Here is a 20012-nt window from a genome sequence, read left to right as displayed (position 1 = left end):
TCTATCGAATTAGAGGTGAAAAGGGTAGCGTCCTCCTGCACCGTTTGACTGAACTCCGGCCTGATCGAACTTCCTAGGGAAGCGTCGATCAAAAATCAACCCTTGCCATCCATTCGCTCATATGCCGTCCATTTTCTTTAGCTATGGTATTCTCAAGAAGCGTGACGGTGTCATGAGATGGGACGACAGTAGGTTCTCGAATGCAGGCTTGGATTAGTTCATAATGGCTAGGGCCTATCCCGTTTTTGCCCTTCACGTATAAGACCACATCCTTGCCATCAACAAAGTCCCGGAAGGTGGAAGCTGAAGCGCTGAGCTTGCGAGCGGACAGCGGACACGGTTCGAGTACAACGACTTGCGAATGGAGGCGGCGTGAGACTGGGTGTGAGTGATGCAAGCACGGAGAAAAAGGAAAACTTGATAAATGGACGGTACCCAAACATAAAATACACCAATCCATCCACCTGAGATCGCATGGACGGGCCTGCGTGAAACCGAAGTTGGCGAGAGGATATGGGCTGCGCTAGAGAGAAAGCTAACCGGGCATTCCGTGAAGAAGAAGCCGTGCGAAAGGTCGGCGAAGATCGACGCCTGCAAGGTAGTAGCGACCTGGAGCCAGAAAGTAGATGGTTGAGTAGCTTGAGACAAGGGTGGTACTAATATCAGTGCTTAATGAATTGTGTTTACCAAAATAATTACCATTTACATAAGGCACATGCATGCCTAAGACGAGATGCTGGCGAGGTCGGCGTCGCAGAGGAGTAGAAGTGTATCCTGCAGAAGGTCAGGGGAGGGTGGCTAGGCTCGGGGGAGGTACTGCAGAAGGATTCTGGAGCGGATAATAGGGTCTAAGAGACCTTTATTATTCCCGAGAACTGCTCGAGGTAGCAAAGAAGCCGAGTGCCATCTTCGTTTTTCAGAAGTATAGGAGATTCCGGAACATGTTGTATTGAGCCTGCTATAACATGTTTGTCAGCCTTTGCCACTTCTTTACAGCAGTGCGCACTGTACACATTCTGCATTAGCGATGGGTGGTCCAAATCTTGAAGTCTTCAAATTTGGCCTATACTTGTTCGTACCCGTCATGGCATTGCTGCATTTCGGTGATCCTGCTTGGTACCATAATCATGTCCTTCCTGTGGGTCCTACTTTTGTTTGTGGACGAATTCATCATTGACTATTATCACCAGTATAAGGATCATCTATTCCCGGCCTCGGATAGGACTCACAGCGTGAGTTTTCTGGGCTTAATACAATGCTCTCTCAGCGTGCTTACGACCCATGCAGAAAATACCAACAGATCAAACCGCCATCCGAGAAGAGCTGGCAAGAATAAAGGCATACAAACTTGCGCGACGAATGGAGCGGGAGAAAGAACTTCAGATTCAGTCAGAGGCAGCTGCGCAGAGTTCAAAAGGATGGTTCAAATGGTGGTAGTTCAGGGCAGCGGTATGTCATCTGAAGTTCTCATCACGCGTGGCATTTACAAGTCACTTCACTTATAGTTGTTAGGTCTCCCTTGCTTCCTCCCAAATGCATGCATTTATTTCATCCAGGTTCTCCGTATTGTCCCAATGTATCTAATCCACATCTATCCTCCAATCTCATTGCTCAGGATGCAGAATAGTAGACGGTGAGTGCGTCACGTATTGTGTTCAACGAGTTGGTTTGGATTTGTGATTGGTTGTTTTTGGCGGGCAGTGGTCTGGCGGATCGGTAGCGAGGGTTTGGGCGTCGATTTTGTTTTTGTCTTGTCATGATAAATAACGTAGATGCGGCCATCAACACGGTACTCTTCAGACTCCCATTAGCTGGAATCCCCGCCCGTAATTGTAAGGGGGCTACACTGGCGATGGTCGTGACGGAATTTACTCATCATGGTGTATAGCAAGGAGCAAAGCAACGTCAAGATCGTCGCGTCGGGGCGTTTTTCGAACTACATGTCGTGTGTAAAACGATGAAGAGAGCGGCATGCTTTTGAACCAACGATGCATACCATATAACAATTCACTCACTGTATTGTCCTCGTAGACGGCGTCTCTTGTCTCTTGGTACTTGAGTGATCGAGCGCATCGTGGAGTTTGAGTTGTTTAAGGCCTTCGTCGAACTGACGGCATGTCTTAACGAGGCACACATTCGTTGGCTGACGCGGACATGCGGTCGAATTCTTTATTCGCGCTGCTGTTCTTGGCTTAGAGTGCTGCTGAGTCCTGACACATACACAAAATGCGAGAAACAAACGGATTGTGCAGAAATCAACAGGTGCTCGGTCACTACAATTCTAGTAGTATTTTACTAGTACAATATCTAGTTCTTTCGGCGGAACGAGCAGCCTGTAAAAGTGAGGTGAAAACATGCATCACAAACAAGAAAGCATGATGACATACCCTCCGTCAGTCTGGCCTTACCACCTGTAGGTTGGCAGAGGACACTTGCACATGAGCCGCAAAGGACTACTGATTGTGCGTGAGAGAAGACAGTGGTAATAGCAAAGCAGCCTAAAAAAACCCCATGAGATTAGGTGTCATCGGGTCTGAGGCGGCGGGGCACACCTGGACATTTCACATCCATAAAATATGAATTGGGTGATTGCACGAGACGCTTGAGCTTGTGCTGCTTGCGCTCATGCTCTGCAGAAGGGTTCAATAGATCAACGGCGAGAGGCTGAACAGATTGAGTGAGGATCTCGAATAAACAAGGACATGCGGCGTACCATTTCGACAACTGTTTTTGTTGTTACCGCGATAGAAATACAGAAAACTTGATGATGATCCTGGTCGTGAGTTAAGGTTTGAGCGGAGCTATAAGTGTCAATGATTAGCTGACTAAGCCACTAAGCTGCTTACGATTAATGCGTTGTTGCATGGTACATACGCTTGGTTTCTAGCTAGTACTGTAAACCCTGGCAGATACTACTTAATAGCGACATCCACTTGGATTCATTAACCTCGCGTCTGAGGATGGACAGTGCAGTAGTGAGGATCAATCACGGATCAGACGTCTTTGTTGTCCGCGCATGTTCTAATGACGACGGGGCGGACTTGTTAGCTGTCGCAGGGGAGCATTCAGTGGAAGTCTTCCGCGTAGTGTGTGCACTCCTAGCTATATGAACGAAGCCGTTGATTTATTTTTCCCTTTTAAGAGCCCACCTACCAGTGAAAGGGTAGCGTCTTTTCATGTTGGAAGGCGCATAACAGCCCTGGCGTGGTCGCCTCGATCCATTTCACCTAGTTCAAGTGATGACTGGGTTATCGAGTAAGGCGGTCCTTACTGTCTGCAAACATGAAGTTGACGCTGCCTCAGAATTGCTGCTGCTGCCTCAGACTTCGGTCTTCACCTGCTAACAAAGTCTTCGACATCTTCCGAGAACATGTTCGCGTTTGGTGGTGGTCTCAGCGGACATCACGGCAAAGTCAATGATATGTGCTTTTGTGGAGGACGTGATCAAGACAATGCGAGATATGTCGCAACCGTGGCAGGTGCATCATTCGTTCAAATCGCATAGTGAATATACTCTGAATACCAAAAATATTGTGCTCAGATGACAAAATGCTGATGGTTTGGGATCTACATCCAGCGCTGGATATTTCTTCCGGAATCCCTTCTCCACAGGTGTCAATGATTACCGACGCGTCGTCATCACCCCGTCCCCGTCATCAGCCAACTGCATATGGGATTTCGTTTCCTCACCCCCTTGTTACTGTGAACTGCCACCAATTCAGCAGCAAAGGATTTCTCGTTTCAGACTGCCGAGGTTCTATTTTCTTGACGGACTGGAGGTCTGATCCGGAGCAAAGTGAGCAGGGGAGCTGGAGGCATTCTAGCGTTATTGAGCTTGTTGAACCACACGCTTTGTCCAAGTCATTGATGGGTATTTCATCACAGTGGACGGGATTTGCAGCTTGGCGTCAAGATAACATCGATATGTCTGTGCACAATTGGTCCTGAGTTCGTCTTACGGCTGACTCTGTTTACCATTCAGCGTAGGAGCAACTTACGGCTCCCGCTTTTCCATATGGGACCTGTCTAAGCCTCAGGGTGGACAACCTTTACACACAGGTATCAGTTTTCCTGAAGGTGGTCACCAATTCCGGTACGTTTTTTTTGTCCATTGTTATTAATCATCAAAGCCCTGACTTTGGTCTGCAAGATGGTGTCCGACGAGTCCGGATTATTTCGCTGTTGCATCCCATTGTCCAACCAAAGGAGCTGTTATTCACGTTCACGACATGAATTACGTTCATGCACAACCTCACGTTATTAATATCGCTCCCCGCCCTCATCGGGTCCAAGATTTTGATTTTATGGCCAGGAGGGGCAATCCAGCGCTTGCGGTTGCATATGGGGTAGAAGTCGTTGTTTTCCCCATTGGTGTTGAGTGACCTTTCAATGAAGAATAACCATAATGAAGTCATTCATGAACCGATACCAGTGAGTTACTGAAGCGCAGCCAGAAAATTCCATGTATGAAGATAAGTAAGTGCAAGAGAAGCAACGCTCCAATTAACTAGTTCCAAATCCACTTTGGCCGATAGGTGGTATATGTACGTATGGGTTTTGGGGATAAACGCCAGCCGTGTCTCCGTAGGCAATATTGCGGAAACCGTCATTCGAGGGAACGGTGGTACCATTATCCCCAAAACCGAGTTCGGCTAACATACTGCGGTAGTAATGAAAGTCGGTTTCTGAGACATGCCCAATGTTATAACCGGACAGTTGACTTGAAGGGCCATACGACCCAGAAGTGCGACCTAATGCATCTGGATAATTCGGTCCTCCGCAAGAGGCGTTATGGCTACTTATATCAGGGGAGGTTTGCGCCGGGTACCCAGAATACGACAGTAAGGAAGCGGATGATGGGCATGTAAAATGCTCAGGTGCACATGGGGTAGTTGGGGAATAGGAACCTGCCAAATGAACTGTCAACAAATACATTGCTTAGTGTGGAGACGGCTTACTTTGCATGCTTGGGTCGATCGGGATGTCTTTTTGAGCGTTCTGTCGAGCTCGGTCTATGTCATTGCGAACAAGACTCCACAAAAACCGAGCATGGTAAGCAGCCGATGTTGAGGTGGGCGAAAGGTGGGAAGCTTCCTGATACGCATCGGCTGTTTTCGTGATCGCAGTATGGATCTGATGCGCTGCACCCTCTGGTAATTCTGATTGCAAGTCTGTATGAGTGTTAGAGCTACGGAGTAACTAAGGTCGACACATCAACGTTGCTCGATTTGAAGTTGCAAAATTATTACCTTCAATAGAAATATGGCAGAGTATGCTGTCATAACAGAGGTTGTCTCTTGTCCGTAGCGCTGCATAACGTGTTAATCGGTGGGAAATGAGCTAAAGTGAGACTTACCAAAACACCAAATTCTCTAAAGTCTTTGGATGCGATTCCCAGCACACTCAATGCATTTTCGAAGCACGCAGATAAGGCGCGGACATGACTATTCGTGCGGTTGGCCTGGGGGTGAGACAATATAGCAACGGCACATCGAGGTAAAATTGCGACTTACGGGTGGAACACTGGATTGAACGCCAAAACTATTCAAGAAAAGGCTCGAATAGAGGCAAAAGAAGTTTATGAATGAAAAGTGGAAGGACTCTCCGTTAGCTATCAACAAGATATGAGGCCAAATGCATCAGAAGACGAGATGTAGTGCTCCTTACCTTTTCTCATCTCATGGTCCCATGTAGTGTTCCACGAGGCGAGCTTCGCATTGCAGTTTTTCAGCACCATATCGATGTTGACTTGACTGTTTCCACCGTCCGCGAGACTCCGGTTCGTGTGGAACATGTCTGTAGCTTCGGTCTAATACCATCAGATTTTATCATACAGGTATAGAAAGAAAAGGTCTCACCGCTATACGACGGAGTTGTATGAAAGCGGAAACGACGACATCTTCGCATCGAATGGGGGACCCGCCCTGCTCATGCCAGGTAGCAGAATGCCTTATAAAGTCATCCTGCAGCGAGTGTGAGCCGTCGTATCTTAGGAGAGAAAATGATTTACTTCAGGAAGCATCCAATGCCGACCCGTCTGCATGCTGAGGCTCCGGTCATGCACAAAGAGGACAAGGTATGTCCTCTCTCGGTTTCGTCTTTCACGAAGCTGGAAGTCGCTTTCGTGAGCAGGAGGTTTTGCATGATATCGGTTGAGACCAAGCTCTACGGCCATCCGACACGCCTGAACAAAAACTATAAATTAAATTGTGGAGACTGATAAACAAATGCGTACATATCCAATATACATCCATGTCCGCTTTGACGAAGTTCAGCTTGAGCAGGTCGAGTCAGAGGGTTCAAGGCACACTCACATTGTCATCTTGTTCTCTCCAATAAGTAAGGCACGCAAATGCTTGGATCACTTCTACTCGTTTCCAACCTTCTGCGAATGCCCGAACTGCAAGTTCATTAGCAAGCCTCAGACAGTCCTTGTATAAGCTCGGTTCGAAGAATTTGCAGCCAGCCATTATCAAGGTAGTAAATAACAAAGGGCATTTGGACCGCACGTAGGCAACAGAATGTAAAGCTGGATCGAAAAGATTGATAAATGGATTTAGTCGAAGGAAGATTGCATCGAAGAGGATTTTTGCTTTGTTTTCATTGATTAGGCCGGCTGTGATTGGATCGTTGAAACCGACGGGAAGAGGCGCTGGGCGCAATGACTGAACGAGGTAAGGATCTCGAGACACATGGGGCATTGGTGACTTGTGTTCTGGGTTGAGGATGGTCCTGAAAAAGGAATTTTCCTTCCTGATCAATTTCGCGGGGAATTTCTCGTCACTCCGTTCCCCGTCGTCATCCTCCTCTGGATCAACGGTGCGTGAACTGACGCTGGAAGCGGCATATCCGTCTATGATAGTATGTTTTGAGTCACTGTTTGTAGTGTCTTAACGCAAAAGAATTTACCAACGGAACCATAAGCATCTGACGGCTGCAGTCCGCCAAACTGGGAGCTTTCTGTCTGAGGAGTACGCGGGTCGGCGGGGAATACCGTCGACAACGATGAGTCACTTTGCTTGAGTTTTGCTGTGTTCAATCCTTTCTCTAATCGTCGGAGCATTTTAGATGCTTCAGATAACCTTTGGAGATATTGAGAAGGAGTAGGTAAAGCAAAGAGCATTATCCTGACTTTGACCCGGGTTTACGCCCTCTGCGATGTTTTTCAAAGATACAACTTGTGGAAAAGGGATCAACCTCTTGCTGGACATATCGGAGGAATTCATGGCTTACTCTACGCCTGTTCGTTTGCACCTTTGACAAGACCTGAGACCATCTTCTGCCCCGACGCATTTCATCTATCAAGAAGTCAGTTGATTGATTTGTGTCAGCATCAATTGATCATGCACCTTCGCTGCACGACAAACGGTGCATGCTCTTGGATTCCGCACGATAGGCGGTTTTGAACTGGAGGGAGGCTTGATAAACATACTTGATTGAGGAGATTTGCCGTTATAGAATGTCTTACGCTGCCATTGACTGCTCGTCCACAAACTCTGGAGTGCCTTGCATTCCCACTTGAAGTCGATACGGTTATCAACGTCAACGGTGACTCGGCGTCTCTTTATCGACCGGGGAAGGGCCGGTTAATTTAGACTGAAATTAAGGTATAGAGAGGTTAAAATAGTATAGAGGACGAGGAGACACTTCCACAGACGATAGAGAGGAGGGCGAAGTAGAGAGGTAGGAGGATGAACAATTGAAAGTAGTAATACGCTGTGATATCGATGAAGCGGAGAGAGATGGGGAAGGGCACAGTCGCAGTGGGATCTGTCGCAAATAAAGCCGAGCGGCAGAAAGAAGTCGAATTGCCGAACGCGGCAATCATGAAAATGTCCGAATACAAACAACAAAATACATCCTTAATTACTTTTAAAGATGATCATACATGTCATCATATCCCGATACTCCTGGATGCTTAAAGAACAATCCTAAGGTGATTGCAAGTATATAGTGAACTATCATATGTACGCCCATTGGTATATCTATCGAGTTTGCGCAACTTATCATTATATGCGTGTCCCAGGCGTATCCTCGCGCATCGCCTTATCCTAACTTCCGAGAAGGAGGGAAAAAGCAGTTCAATGAACGCAAGTTGCCGAGCTTAGGTACAGGTACGCTCCCTCCGGACCATCGGTTATTTTTGGTTGACCGGAATTAGCCGTTACATTTATCTTACAATCTATATCGTTACTTGGAGCGTCGTCGGGATTCTTGGGTTCTTATGCCTTTGGGGATGCCAGGCCGGGACAACGTGCATGTAAGGTATTTGATTTTTTAGTGGGAGAAACCAGCAAGTACTCTTAAAATAACGACCAACGCGACTTGAACACGATGTGCTCCAATTGATCAAACTCCGATCTACACAGCTATTTTCGTCACAGCGGCTCGGTTTTCTTACTGGTCAGATACGTACATTGTGGGGTTGCGTGCGTTCATGCTTCAATATTAAATTGACCACAAGACTTTGTAATAAACTACTACAGACAATTGGCATGAGCTTGGCATTTGTATTCCGATCACAACTTTACAGGATTAAAAGTCACCTCTCACGAGGAACAGTACTAGCTGTAGATTATCAAATGCGCCCTCATCCCTGTGACTCCATCTCTGTCACAAAAGGTAAGGTACTGTGACCGCATTCCATATGTCCTACCTATTTATCCACCTTTGAAGTAGGATTGCGCAGCATAAAGTGTTCTCACGTAGGTCAAAGATGTCCATTTATTCCATGTCATATACACGAATATATCGATTGCGCGCGCTGGTTTTGGATCAGGGACACCTCGTGGCTAACACGTTCATCCATCCATTCTTTGTGACTGGTGTTCTGTACATCCTTAAATCGCATGGCCCTTTGTAACACCTTGTCGACGACGCATACAAGGTGTCGGTATGTTCACTCGGTACTAATCCCCGGTTCCCTTCGTCATGCCCTTACTCATCGGCAATGTGAACCACCTCACTCTTAACATCAATCGTGAGCAAATCGTTTCAACGAACTCCAGCACAGTTACGCCCACCACAAATACCAAGCACGCTACAGTGGTCTCCATCCCAGCAGTCGTCGGTGGTACTGCTGCCGGGATCGCCCTTGTGGTGATAGCAGTGGTGGGATGGAAATGGTTCATCAGACAGTCCAACAAAGGATCTCACTCGCGCAAGGTATGCTCCATGTAATTTTGATGTCTTGGTCATTCATCATGCTCAACAGCAAAGTATTACGACGAGACAAACCCAAACGACCCCTGACAAACTAAACGAGGAGGGCTGTGGCCCCTCGAGTAGTTGTGACGATACTGGGTGCTCAGACGGGAAAACGAGTCATGTAGATTCAGTACCAAACACAGTATCCACTGCATCCAACACCACTCCCGTCCAGCATTCCTTGATCATCGCTGCACCGTTGCCGGGACCACCAATAACACCCCCAAAGAATCCAGCTCGTGCTCTGCGACGTCCTTCTGATCAATTGAAAGAGAGCGCCGGACGTGGAAGCAGAACATCATTTGGGAGGGCTTCGAACAGGTTGTCTCATAAATCAACCATCAGCACTGCTTCGGTGTATTCTACCCAGACCGAGGAAGAACAAGTCCGCGTGCCCGTGGCTACCATAACAGCAGCCTTGGACCACACTTTCGGCACTAGACACCTTTCGAGACTTGATCATAGCTCCGAGCCGCACACAATCGGCGAACAGCAGGCGGAGTTGACAGTTCCCTGCTCAACACTGCGACATTCTACGCACAGCGATGCCAACCCACATCGAGTTTCAAATATAAGTGCTGGGTCACTGTGCCTGCAGCAAGGGGCCCAGTCAACAGATTCAATTGGAGTGGCATATGGGGGCGAAGAATCGTGAAGCACTGCTGCGGGGTGTCGGATTGGATAATCCAGAGGGCGAATCATGAAATTCCACGACTCAATAGTCATAGTATAGGGTTTACACACTATTAGACATGTATGAAACACGTCACGAACCACGCTATAAGTGTAGAGAAGGCTCTTGGTTCTTGACGGTGCCATTGCGACTATTACCGAAGAGAAGCGAGATGTTGCTGAGGAAACAGTGAGTTGAAACCCGAACGTCTGACCCGTTTTGCCTACCGATTCCGCTTGAGCAACGCTAGCGTTAAACTCGCTCACTTCTCGCCAGCAGTCCAAAGGAGTGGTGGGATTTTGTCTACGGAAGCGACAAATGAGTGAAAGGATGGGATAAACCAGTAGGATAGGCTCACTTATAGCAGAACACTACTGCTTCACCGCTCTCCTTCACCGCAGGATAATCGCTGAGCTGTTTCCTGGCCTGGAACCTGTCCACTTTGCTACGAATCTCTTCAAGGTCACCCATCAACGTCGTGCTATTCTTGACATCGCCCTGAGGGACCTCGTCGGAAGATTCTCCGCCTGCCGGAGACATTTCGCGGTCGATATTCTCCCTCTCGAGGGCGAGTTCGATTTCCTTCTGCACATTTTCCTCTTCCGCTCGCAGATGCTCCAATTCCGCTTGTATCCGAGCACGTATGTGGACGTCAAGAGTGGATTGTCGTTCTGGCGATGTGTCTGATGACATTGAATGATCTGAGAGGTGGTTCACGACATCCTGCGAGAACTTGACATTGTACACAACCTTAGGAAACTAGCTTTTAGGACAGCAAGTAGACCAAACCTGTATGGGAGTCTCGTTGTAAAAGACCTTTTCTTCTGTGTCCGCTTTGGACTGGCCAGCGCCCATGATTGACAAGGCTTAAGTACAATTGCGGTATTACATAGCTTATTTTGTATGGCGTTTCGGACTTTCAACTCGGGTCATGATCGGCAAGCCTTTAAGTTTCGATCACTTTTTCGAATGCACATTCTGTTCATTTACAACTCCACCTCTCACCAGCCCAACGCCCTCAATACTACCTCACAGTATGGGTGCGATGTCACCACATATTCTAGGCGAAACGAACACCAGTCTCCTCGCCGCAGGTCAATTGTGGGACGACACCATTTGATTGACTACCGGGACCAAGTCCCGTCCAAATTAATCCGCAGCATGCCTATGTTGGTATTTATGCCCATAGTCAAGTAGCCTTCACAAGTGTTGAGCGAGTGCAGAGTCACAAGGAGAAAGTTAACTCACCAATCTGGTTCGATCTCTGAGAGTATTCGTATCCTAAGAAAAGATGAACTTTGCAGCCCCTCAACCAAGCAGATAGACATACTGTGTCCTCTTAGTTTCTTCCACTTCGTGGAAGACGATCCACCCAGTCCGCGGCTTTCGAGTGAAAAGCACAGATGTAGGGTGGACATATAAGGTCTGTTTGAGTGAACAACGGTGAATATCATGCACTTAGCAGTAGTGCTCACTTTGTTTCCCTTCACCGACCGGTACGTTCCATCTGCAACCCATCGGGCACCATTGCGCCAATATCCACTGACCAGACACTTGCCGAAGCCGCTTAGCGTCACCCTCGCAGCTATGCAATGGTAAGTTGAAGCGAATCATGTATTTCTTCAGCTGGGACCGAATCGACACCGCTCTCGACATGGCACGAAAGTTGAGTGCATGAGCTTTGCACCACTGATGAAGATCGACCGTATTTAGTGAAGGCATTGTATGCTATTGAACGTAAGCAATCAACTGTCAAACATAGATAACACGTACCATTCAAAAGTGTCAAATGATCCTGTTTCAGATGTCAGTTTGCTGAATTGCAGCGGACAAGGATGGATCATACCCCTTCATCGGCTGTGAATTTTCGTCTCTCCAGTTCTGCAATCGCTCCGGGAGCACCTTCAGGTATGACGAATGCATCCTACGATGTATTTTGTTAAACATGATAGGGATATCGGACCAGCGAGGCGCTCACCTGTATTGAGACCATAGCAGCAATCGTAAGAATTTCTTCGCCGCAATTGAAATCTTTCGAAGCAAAAAGCTGCCTTTGATCAAGCCATGTAACAAAAGCCAAAATTATTAGCAAACGTACCATTCTAGCTATATTGACCTCGATGGGGCATTCTGCGACTCGCTCGCCAATCGGAGTAAGGAGGCCATCCTCCCCTAATCATTCCTGCAGCAAAGAGTCCCTCAAGGGCGCGGAGAATGCTTTCTGCTGGAGGTGCCGAGACCCATTCAAACTTCATAAGATCATCTATACCTAGCGACTTCAGCTGCAGGATCGGAGTGGTCACGTCAGTGCGAGTGATCTCAGGCGGCGTGCTGGTAGGAAGAGAAGCGAAAACGGATTCAGGATATAAACGATAGCAAATTCCCGGTGAGGTCCGTCCGGCGCGACCAGCCCTCTGTATAGCAGATGCTTGGGAAACTGGAACTGTCGACAGTGAGGCAAGGAACGTGGTTGGATTATATGTCCGTATCTGTTGCTGGTGAGATGGAGCGGTCCAGAAAGTAATGCAACTTGCCTTTACAAACCCACTGTCAACAACAAACTTCACCCCGTCGATGGTGACGCTGGCCTGATTACATTATGAGACGCCAGGTTGACACAAATGGTGGGACTCACTTCTGCGATGTTTGTGGCGGCGATAACCTTCCGCGTCCCTCGTTCTGTAACATTGAAAACCCTGAGCTGTTCTTCCGTGCTTAAGCCAGCGTGCAGGGCAAGAGGAATTATCTGTGTAGCTCCTCGTGGAAGTCTAGATAGCATCAGGGTTTGCATGAGCATAGGGATCATATGGGAGAAAAATGTATGCGTACGTAGGGATAAGTTCTGTGAGCTCCTCTAAGCATCTTTCTATTTCTTCACGTCCCGTCAGGAATATCAGAATGTCACCGGCACCGTGCTGCACAATAGGGGGTCATGTGGCAAAGAGCAAAAAGGTTCAGGGAACACACCTGCAAGTTAATATTCCATGCAACTTCAACTGCCTTCCTCACATAGTCTGGAGCGGGCTCTTGAAGGTAGGCAACCTCAACAGGAAACATTCGCCCTTCCAGACTAACAATGGTGGCTTCGTCTGGATGTGTTCCCGAAGTGAAGTATTCCAAGAACGATCTGGCGTCCAAAGTAGCTGACGACACTATCAGCCTAAGTGATGGGCGCTTGCGTCTAATTCTGTGAATCGCGCCATCTTAGCTAAGTAGCCGGGGGGAAAGCTTGTGTAATTGACAGACTTCTTTAAGACACCCAGCAGTAGATCTGTGTAGAGACTTCGCTCGTGCGCCTCGTCAATCTGGCAACTCAATGAGCGGATGCTGACAAGAGAAGTGCAGTACTAACCATAATAACGCTGTAGCGCGAGAGAAGAGGATCAATTAGCGTCTCTCGAAAGAGCATGCCATCGGTCATGTAACATATCCGGGTTCGTTCCTTGTCGCTGACATCCTCAAAGCGAATAGTATATCCAACCTATGAGAATACACGTCAGCAATGCGGAGGTACGTTAACTTGGTGGTGTACCTCATCCCCAAGAAGGGTACCAACTTCGGCTGCAACTCTGATAGCGACAGACGTTGCTGCGACGCGTCGTGGTTGGGTGCATGCAATGACATTACCTTCAGAAGCCCATCCCGATTCCAGGAGATACTGGGGTAGCTCTCAGCCTAGAGTAAGATGGAACTTGAATTATCTGCGATATTTGATGATTGCTCACGAGTTGTTTTCCCTGATCCTGTTTGACCGACGACAATTGTGACACCATACTTCTCTACACAGTGCAAAAGTTTTTGTCCTATAAAAGAAAGTTGGGTAGTGCTGAAGCGACAATAAGTAATAGTGAGTGAACATACGGTGTTTCCAAATGGGCAATCGTTCACGCTGCGCTTGTATAGAAAGGGAACCCTGCGAAGGCGCAGATTGAACGACATTTCCTTCCTCCTCTGTTGCTCTGTCAAGTGTGCTCCCAGGTCCTGCAGTTCCTGGCTTCCAGAATGTCAAGGTGGACATGATGGTTGGCGGGAAATGATCTAAGTATGCATAGATGAACGATAGATGGTTGTTTGGATCCAAAGGCTTTGCACGCAACGTACAAACAACCGACAATAACGCGCTGCACTTGTTCATTACATCGTTCTTTACCCTTCAAATGGATGCCCGAGAAGATCTACCCAAAATATCAGTGGAGACAGAACAGGATTGGCGACGTCTTCAGCGAAATATTTCAACCGCTTTTCTTGGTAGATTGGACTTGGAACTTCAGTCTCAAGATGCCAGTCAAGATAGGGATACATTTCTGCCTCACATAAATCAAGTGAGCAAAGCACCTTTCGTTCAAACATGATGTTCTGAAAAACGTTAGTTCCTTGACACACTTTTTGCGATAACTAGACCAAATCTCCGTATCAACGGACGGACCACCGAAGATCCATGCGATGACGAAGAAGGTGAGGGTTAGATGTTTGACAGTGAGTTAATGTCGCTCATGGGTTGTAGAGATGGAGCCTTTTGATGAGGCTCTTGATCGACATATTTGGTCACTCTCCGATCAGCGACTGAAGTGGGATAGGGAAATTGCAGGCCGCCGCCGGACACGTCCCACGGAAGTCGAAGCCCTGGTTCAGGGGGTTTACGCCCAGCATCGTGGTGTTGACATGGATACTGATGCGAATCAGAAATCAGAACTTTCAGATTTCGATGGTATGTGTGGAAGTTGAATGGGAGAACACCATCTAACTCTGCAATAGACAGCCAACTCGACCCGGGGATGGAAGATACGTTCGTGAATGCTGTTGCCATGTCGGCTCAGCTTTCTCAGGTAGGGTTCTTTCGACGCCTAATTCAATGTGTTACATTGATTTCTGCAGTCTATTTCCATGCAACATGAGCGGGTAAACAGATTCATCACTGTTTCGAGCGAGGTGAAGGCACTGAAACCTTGACATCTACACAAATACATGCTGGGACCAACATAATGCTGACACTATTATCACGATCCCCTGAACCCGCCTCTTCCACCTCGAGGAGCGTAACCTCCACCACTGCTACCACGGCCACTTCCTCCTCTGAAACCCCCTCCTCGGCTACCCCGGTCACCACCAAAGCCACCACCAAAGCCACCTCTTGCCCCACCCCTACTAGCGCCTCGTCCTCCCCGTCCTCGTCCACCAGGGGCCCCCCGTCCCCGTGGCCCAGCGCCCCTTGCAGTCCCGCGCCCGCGCTCTAGAAATGATCTACAGTGAATCAGAAGCTTATATAAGAGAGGAGAGATGTACTTGTTACACCTAGACAAATAAAGCTCAGGCGCAGAACTTGAGAGAGACATACAGAATACAGCATACCTGCAACTTTTGGTTTTGGGAGGAATCGCTCAATGGGCAACAGTTTATCCCCTCCGATGTATACTTTATCTCCTTGCTTGAAGCTGCTCGCAACCATCCCTTCTCCCATTTTGACTGAGAAGTAAACTTCATTGATAGGGCCAAGAATCTCGTCAACCTTGCCGATCACAGATTTGTTTTGGAGGTAAATGGGGGCATTGAAGTAAGGAACCCTGTCGGATATGAGAGAGGAGCACAACATCTCGTCTTCTACAGCATGCATAAATGTCCCCATTTCTGCAAACGATGAAAATTGTGACGCGAAATTGTGAGGGGAATGTCTTACCGACGACTGTAGCTGGAGGACCGAAATCGCGCTGCTGGAATCCTCCGCGTCCTCCACCGCGTCCTAGAAGAATCAGCCAAACTGGAGTCTCAGTAATTATAATTTGAACTCGTACCTCCACCTCTGCTAAAACCACTTGCACCTCGACTCATGGTGTATGAGGAATAAAAACAATGTGATTATGTAAGCAGTTGGATGTATGTTACCGCAGTGTTACCGCATATGCACGCATAAGTACTGTTTCGCGTTATTCACATCCAGCCTTTAGCTCTCCGGCCAACAAAAGCCTCCCCCCGACAAGCCTTTGTCACGCCTGTCAAATGAGCTTCTTTTTCCGCCAGCCGCCCAGCGTAGAAGGCGAATTCACTCTCAAAGATCCTCCAGACAAGGCTGGTAGCGACACCGTGCTCCTGAGCTCCCGATTGTGGGCATATTTGTCTACACCACAAGATTCTCGTGTTCTCATCATAATATCGTCGGGCGACTCAATCGCGCCCTTGTTAACCTTCCAAGATTTGGAATGTTTGACTTGTTGGGCGAACGAGGATCCTGATGTGCGTCCATTACATATGGTCATGTTTTTGTTTCATGTAATCATTGCCACAAGATTGAGTGCATCGCAATACCACCTCACTGGTCAGACCTGTATCCTCATATTTTTGGGACATTCAATAGTCAGCAAAAACTGTACTTGTCTCGTGCAGAAGACGTCTCGCTCTCCGAAGTGGTATTGACAGCCCAAACCCCTGACGCATACAGTTTCGCGTCGTCCCACAGCTCTGCCATGGAGGAATGGCTCTTCAACTCATCGCTGATAATCCGCACTGGTGAAGAATTGCATGTTCCCCGAACGTTATCTCTCTCAAATGGCGATGCATCTGAAACATCCCCCTCGGCGCTCTATCCATATCGCTATAAAATTGATGTTGCATATCCATACTCTCAAGGGATCATACGGCGAAATGTCACGCAGTTTGTGGTGACTTGTTGTGACCAGGGAGCAGAAATTGGAGGAGACTCGTCGACTGTTGGCATACACTCATCTGATGCTGAGCTAGCTTCGGAGCCGCTCGAGATCAGCGAATCTTTTCTCATCACTGCCGCACTACCGGCAGCCGTGGCTCATCATGCTGGTCCGTATGAGGGTGCGTATCCGCCGCTTTAAGCGTCCTGTTAACATAACTTAACGTTGCAGCCGCCGCAATGGACGCTTGTTTCCGTCTTCAACCGCTTTCGCGAGAGGATCGAGATGTCCCTAACAATGATGTCGCGCTGTACCTGCGAACCTCTGATTTTCGTCGAGTTGGTGTCCTTGATGGAGACTGGGTACGTTTATTACCTTCCTTTCTGCGACATTAAACTCACTGTGCTCAGGCTATTGTGAGCGACCTCGAGTCATCACAAGCAAGGTTAGTGCGGGTGTTTGCGCATGATTGCGAATCGGTGCCTTCGTGAGTTTTTGATATGTGATTTTATCCTATGCTGAAGGGATCCCCAGTGGTGTTGTGAAGGCTTCGCCGTCACTGGTTTCCAGCATCCGTGTGGACTCTTCCGGTCTGGTGTGGATTCGTCCAAGCCCTTTTGGTAACCGTCAACCGGCAATACCAGTCGCTCGATCCCTTACTCTTTCTCGCATTACATCACCTTTTTCCACCGGACGCAAGTTCGAGACTCTTTTTCTCCAAGAAATACAATCTTACTTCAGTTCCTGTAAACGCATGGTCAAACCAGGAGATTTAATTAATGTGTTCATTGATACCGACAACGCAGAAGTTATTGATAAACTTGACAAGGGCAAACTTCCAATATATTGGTGAGCTTGATCTGCACAAAACATTTGAAGCCTGCCTCATGTTTGGTACTAGGCGGTCAAGCGGTAACGCAGTGGTGTCCTTTGTCGTGGACAAGGTCGACTACGACCCTATCAATGCTGTTGATGACTATTGCATTTACCCCCAGTTTGCTCGAGGCGACTACGGCTGTTTCGTCGACTCCCAGCATACTCGAATCGTGCAGCTCGGAACACAAAATAAAAGCTCACCAGATATACCAAGCTATAATGCCCTTCGTGAGAACTTTAGCATTTGCGGCGTTGAGTGACGCGTCGTTGACAACCGAGTAGATGACGCTGGTACCAGATCAGGAGAATCATCTTTCTCAGCTGGCACAATGGATGCAATGACTCGTTTGTCGGATGCTCCTCGATTCAAGGGAGCTGTAGAATTTGGCATTCGACCATTTCTGCTTATTTCAGGAGCTCGAGGGTCCGGGAAGTTTACAATGGCTTCTTCTATAGCACGACGGCTTGGAATCCATATTGCAGAGGTGCAATCAACCACTGAGCTCCTCCTTCATGAGATTGATTCCTTCTAAACGATAGATTAACTGTTTTGCGATAATTTCGGAAAATCAAGTCAATACAGAAGGCAGCTTAAGAGCTCGAGTTGAAATGGCAAGTTCATGCGCACCATGCGCGATCGTGATTCGGCACCTAGACGCGCTGTCCCAGTCTACTCCAGCTTTGGAACCGGGAAAAGGTGTGCATAAATCTTCCTTAGTGCACTATCATCATCTTAACCAAAGCTTTAGGTATCACAATGTCACATGCCCTGAACGATTGTTTAGCAGACGTGGAGGTCCATACGCAATCCACGGGCAGCCAGATTTTCGTCATTGCAACTGCGAGTGACACTTCTAAGATCCCTGCTATCCTCCTCTCGCGCTTTACAAATGAATTTGCACTAAAGGTGGGACCACCATTGACTGCTCACACAAACACGTTGTATATCATTCGCTGTACCTCTTACAGGCTCCGACTGAGGCAGAACGATCGGGTATAATACGTCATTGCATGGATCATGTCAAGCTGGCTTCCGATGTTTCAGTGGCTTCTTTTGCCATACAGACTGCTGCACTAGTTGCCATTGATATATTCGACTTTTTGACACAAGCGGAGGTTATTGCTGTTAGAGAGTCACTGTGCGGTGAGAGCTTTTCGAATTAATAACCTTGCTGATCACGATGTCTGCAGTGACGAAATTGCTCGTCGAACATGGTCCCGGAGTACCATAGCTATTCGAGCAAATCACTTGGAATCTTCCCTTTTGAAGGCGAGGACGACGTTCGCTCAAAACATTGGGGCTCCGAAGATTCCTGCGGTCATGTGGCAGGACATCGGTGGTTTGTCGAGAGTAAAGAACGAGATATTGGACACCATCCAACTTCCGTTAGAGCACCCCGAATTATTCATCGAAGGATTGAAGAAGCGTTCAGGTCTGCATGATTTCTGGTTCCCATCTCAGCTACTGAATTATGGAGCCACACAGGAATCTTGTTGTATGGGCCCCCAGGCACAGGGAAAACGCTGCTCGCGAAGGCAGTGGCAACTTCGTGCTCATTGAATTTCTTTTCGGTGAAAGGACCCGAACTCCTGAACATGTACATTGGAGAGTCTGAAGCAAACGTTCGACGCATATTTCAACGTGCTCGTGACGCAAAACCATGCGTCATTTTTTTTGATGAACTTGACTCTGTAGCGCCAAAGCGAGGCAACCAAGGAGATTCAGGTGGTGTTATGGACCGTATTGTGAGCCAGCTTCTTGCAGAACTGGATGGTATGTCTGCTGGGGGTGGAGGCGATGTCTTCGTCATCGGAGCTACCAATCGCCCCGACCTATTAGATCCGGCTCTTTTGCGACCTGGAAGGTTTGTGGTAACATTCTCTGTGTAATCAGCCTTTCATCCATTCCTCAGGTTTGATCGAATGTTATATCTCGGAGTTAGCGACACGCACGAAGCTCAGCTTGATATCCTTCATGCCCTCACGAGAAAATTCAAGCTTAGTCGTGATCTCAGCCTTGCGGACATTGCTCGAGAGTGCCCGTTCCACTACACGGGAGCTGACTTCTATGCTTTATGCTCTGACGCAATGTTAAATGCACTAAACAGGAAGGTTGCCGAGCTGGACAGCAAAATAGGTTTGTCAGAACACTAAACACTCGATGTGATTTTTTTGACGACGCGCTGAGCAGCACAACTCAACAAACAATCAGAATTTCGACAACACCAACTAACACCTCAGTACTATCTCACTGAAATCGCCAAATCAGATGACTTGCACATTTTGGTTACTCAGGTGGACTTCATCCGTGCACTGAACGAGCTAGTCCCTAGTGTTAGTGCAGCAGAAATGCAGCACTATGCTACTATTCAGAGGAGATTCATGCAGGAAATTGTGGAAGATATGTAACTGATGGTGTTGTCTGTGTCTGGATGCCATAAATCGAGCTTTCTTGCATCGCATGTTAGAAGGCGTGTTGAGTTGGAGCACTAATCTGCAATGTCACAACATCCAAGAGTACTAGAAGATACCTTGGAGGTTTAGTGGCACTGGCGCATTGAGCCTAGATATAGTCTATTCATGCTCGCCAGTTCCGGAGGCAGAGGACCAATAAAATT

The 20012-nt window shown here is 47.8% G+C and overlaps 10 protein-coding genes across 10 annotated transcripts; 5 read left to right on the top strand and 5 right to left on the bottom strand.

The window, feature by feature from the left end:
- Window positions 1-959: 959 nt before the first annotated feature.
- EDB91DRAFT_1091242 (uncharacterized protein) lies at window positions 960-1723 on the top strand. The gene is made up of 5 exons (XM_041316672.1): window positions 960-1138; window positions 1191-1232; window positions 1288-1449; window positions 1506-1633; window positions 1702-1723. Exons 1-3 carry the CDS (start codon window positions 1028-1030, stop codon window positions 1435-1437), a joined length of 303 nt encoding a protein of 100 aa, XP_041184048.1. The 5' UTR covers window positions 960-1027; the 3' UTR covers window positions 1438-1449; window positions 1506-1633; window positions 1702-1723.
- A 493-nt stretch (window positions 1724-2216) lies between these two features.
- On the bottom strand, window positions 2217-2775 carry EDB91DRAFT_1212599 (ribosomal protein S27-domain-containing protein). Its single transcript, XM_041320765.1, has 4 exons — window positions 2714-2775; window positions 2553-2664; window positions 2388-2498; window positions 2217-2333 (listed from the first exon to the last, which is right to left on the bottom strand). Exons 1-4 carry the CDS (start codon window positions 2714-2716, stop codon window positions 2308-2310), a joined length of 252 nt encoding a protein of 83 aa, XP_041184047.1. The 5' UTR covers window positions 2717-2775; the 3' UTR covers window positions 2217-2307.
- Window positions 2776-2840: 65 nt separating this feature from the next.
- Window positions 2841-4413, top strand: EDB91DRAFT_1212596 (uncharacterized protein). The gene is made up of 6 exons (XM_041320764.1): window positions 2841-3086; window positions 3143-3255; window positions 3304-3479; window positions 3542-3926; window positions 3983-4093; window positions 4151-4413. The coding sequence occupies exons 1-6, from the start codon at window positions 2961-2963 to the stop codon at window positions 4380-4382; spliced, it is 1143 nt and encodes a 380-aa protein (XP_041184046.1). The 5' UTR covers window positions 2841-2960; the 3' UTR covers window positions 4383-4413.
- An 800-nt stretch (window positions 4414-5213) lies between these two features.
- EDB91DRAFT_1233088 (fungal-specific transcription factor domain-containing protein) lies at window positions 5214-7430 on the bottom strand (the record flags this gene model as incomplete). Its single annotated transcript, XM_041321070.1, has 12 exons — window positions 5214-5309; window positions 5357-5461; window positions 5514-5611; window positions 5668-5809; window positions 5859-5963; window positions 6011-6184; window positions 6236-6259; window positions 6315-6853; window positions 6910-7082; window positions 7133-7177; window positions 7234-7298; window positions 7350-7430. 12 exons carry the CDS (start codon window positions 7428-7430, stop codon window positions 5214-5216), a joined length of 1647 nt encoding a protein of 548 aa, XP_041184045.1.
- Window positions 7431-8931: 1501 nt separating this feature from the next.
- On the top strand, window positions 8932-9862 carry EDB91DRAFT_1241314 (uncharacterized protein; the record flags this gene model as incomplete). The annotated part of the gene is made up of 2 exons (XM_041322064.1): window positions 8932-9165; window positions 9215-9862. The coding sequence occupies 2 exons, from the start codon at window positions 8932-8934 to the stop codon at window positions 9860-9862; spliced, it is 882 nt and encodes a 293-aa protein (XP_041184044.1).
- Window positions 9863-9948: 86 nt separating this feature from the next.
- Window positions 9949-10740, bottom strand: EDB91DRAFT_284 (uncharacterized protein). Its single transcript, XM_041326710.1, has 4 exons — window positions 10670-10740; window positions 10239-10603; window positions 10108-10183; window positions 9949-10058 (listed from the first exon to the last, which is right to left on the bottom strand). The coding sequence occupies exons 1-4, from the start codon at window positions 10733-10735 to the stop codon at window positions 10035-10037; spliced, it is 531 nt and encodes a 176-aa protein (XP_041184043.1). The 5' UTR covers window positions 10736-10740; the 3' UTR covers window positions 9949-10034.
- A 21-nt stretch (window positions 10741-10761) lies between these two features.
- On the bottom strand, window positions 10762-13979 carry EDB91DRAFT_1091216 (P-loop containing nucleoside triphosphate hydrolase protein). The gene is made up of 19 exons (XM_041316671.1): window positions 13742-13979; window positions 13606-13683; window positions 13413-13549; window positions 13233-13361; window positions 13127-13185; window positions 12848-13067; window positions 12710-12795; window positions 12516-12648; window positions 12415-12468; window positions 12121-12369; window positions 11979-12047; window positions 11859-11927; window positions 11727-11804; window positions 11585-11675; window positions 11428-11559; window positions 11356-11387; window positions 11211-11305; window positions 11129-11161; window positions 10762-11078 (listed from the first exon to the last, which is right to left on the bottom strand). Exons 1-19 carry the CDS (start codon window positions 13896-13898, stop codon window positions 11030-11032), a joined length of 1950 nt encoding a protein of 649 aa, XP_041184042.1. The 5' UTR covers window positions 13899-13979; the 3' UTR covers window positions 10762-11029.
- Window positions 13980-14001: 22 nt separating this feature from the next.
- On the top strand, window positions 14002-14981 carry EDB91DRAFT_147 (uncharacterized protein). The gene is made up of 5 exons (XM_041326231.1): window positions 14002-14202; window positions 14251-14335; window positions 14385-14588; window positions 14636-14706; window positions 14756-14981. The coding sequence occupies exons 1-5, from the start codon at window positions 14038-14040 to the stop codon at window positions 14828-14830; spliced, it is 600 nt and encodes a 199-aa protein (XP_041184041.1). The 5' UTR covers window positions 14002-14037; the 3' UTR covers window positions 14831-14981.
- EDB91DRAFT_1091207 (Gar1/Naf1 RNA binding region-domain-containing protein) lies at window positions 14753-15729 on the bottom strand. The gene is made up of 5 exons (XM_041316670.1): window positions 15670-15729; window positions 15555-15617; window positions 15230-15505; window positions 15164-15172; window positions 14753-15110 (listed from the first exon to the last, which is right to left on the bottom strand). Exons 1-5 carry the CDS (start codon window positions 15704-15706, stop codon window positions 14878-14880), a joined length of 618 nt encoding a protein of 205 aa, XP_041184040.1. The 5' UTR covers window positions 15707-15729; the 3' UTR covers window positions 14753-14877.
- Window positions 15730-15874: 145 nt separating this feature from the next.
- Window positions 15875-19803, top strand: EDB91DRAFT_1076307 (P-loop containing nucleoside triphosphate hydrolase protein; the record flags this gene model as incomplete). The annotated part of the gene is made up of 14 exons (XM_041314860.1): window positions 15875-16108; window positions 16162-16699; window positions 16750-16880; window positions 16929-17005; window positions 17053-17367; window positions 17420-17622; window positions 17677-17879; window positions 17935-18091; window positions 18144-18301; window positions 18364-18533; window positions 18586-18827; window positions 18881-19259; window positions 19308-19531; window positions 19586-19803. 14 exons carry the CDS (start codon window positions 15875-15877, stop codon window positions 19801-19803), a joined length of 3249 nt encoding a protein of 1082 aa, XP_041184039.1.
- Window positions 19804-20012: the final 209 nt, after the last annotated feature.

The sequence above is a fragment of the Suillus paluster genome, assembly GCF_016628075.1.
Source record: "Suillus paluster strain FC165 chromosome Unknown EDB91scaffold_1, whole genome shotgun sequence".
Lineage (NCBI taxonomy): Eukaryota > Fungi > Basidiomycota > Agaricomycetes > Boletales > Suillaceae > Suillus > Suillus paluster.
Note: the sequence above shows the minus strand (reverse complement) of the source record. Positions and strands in the feature narration are given on the sequence as shown.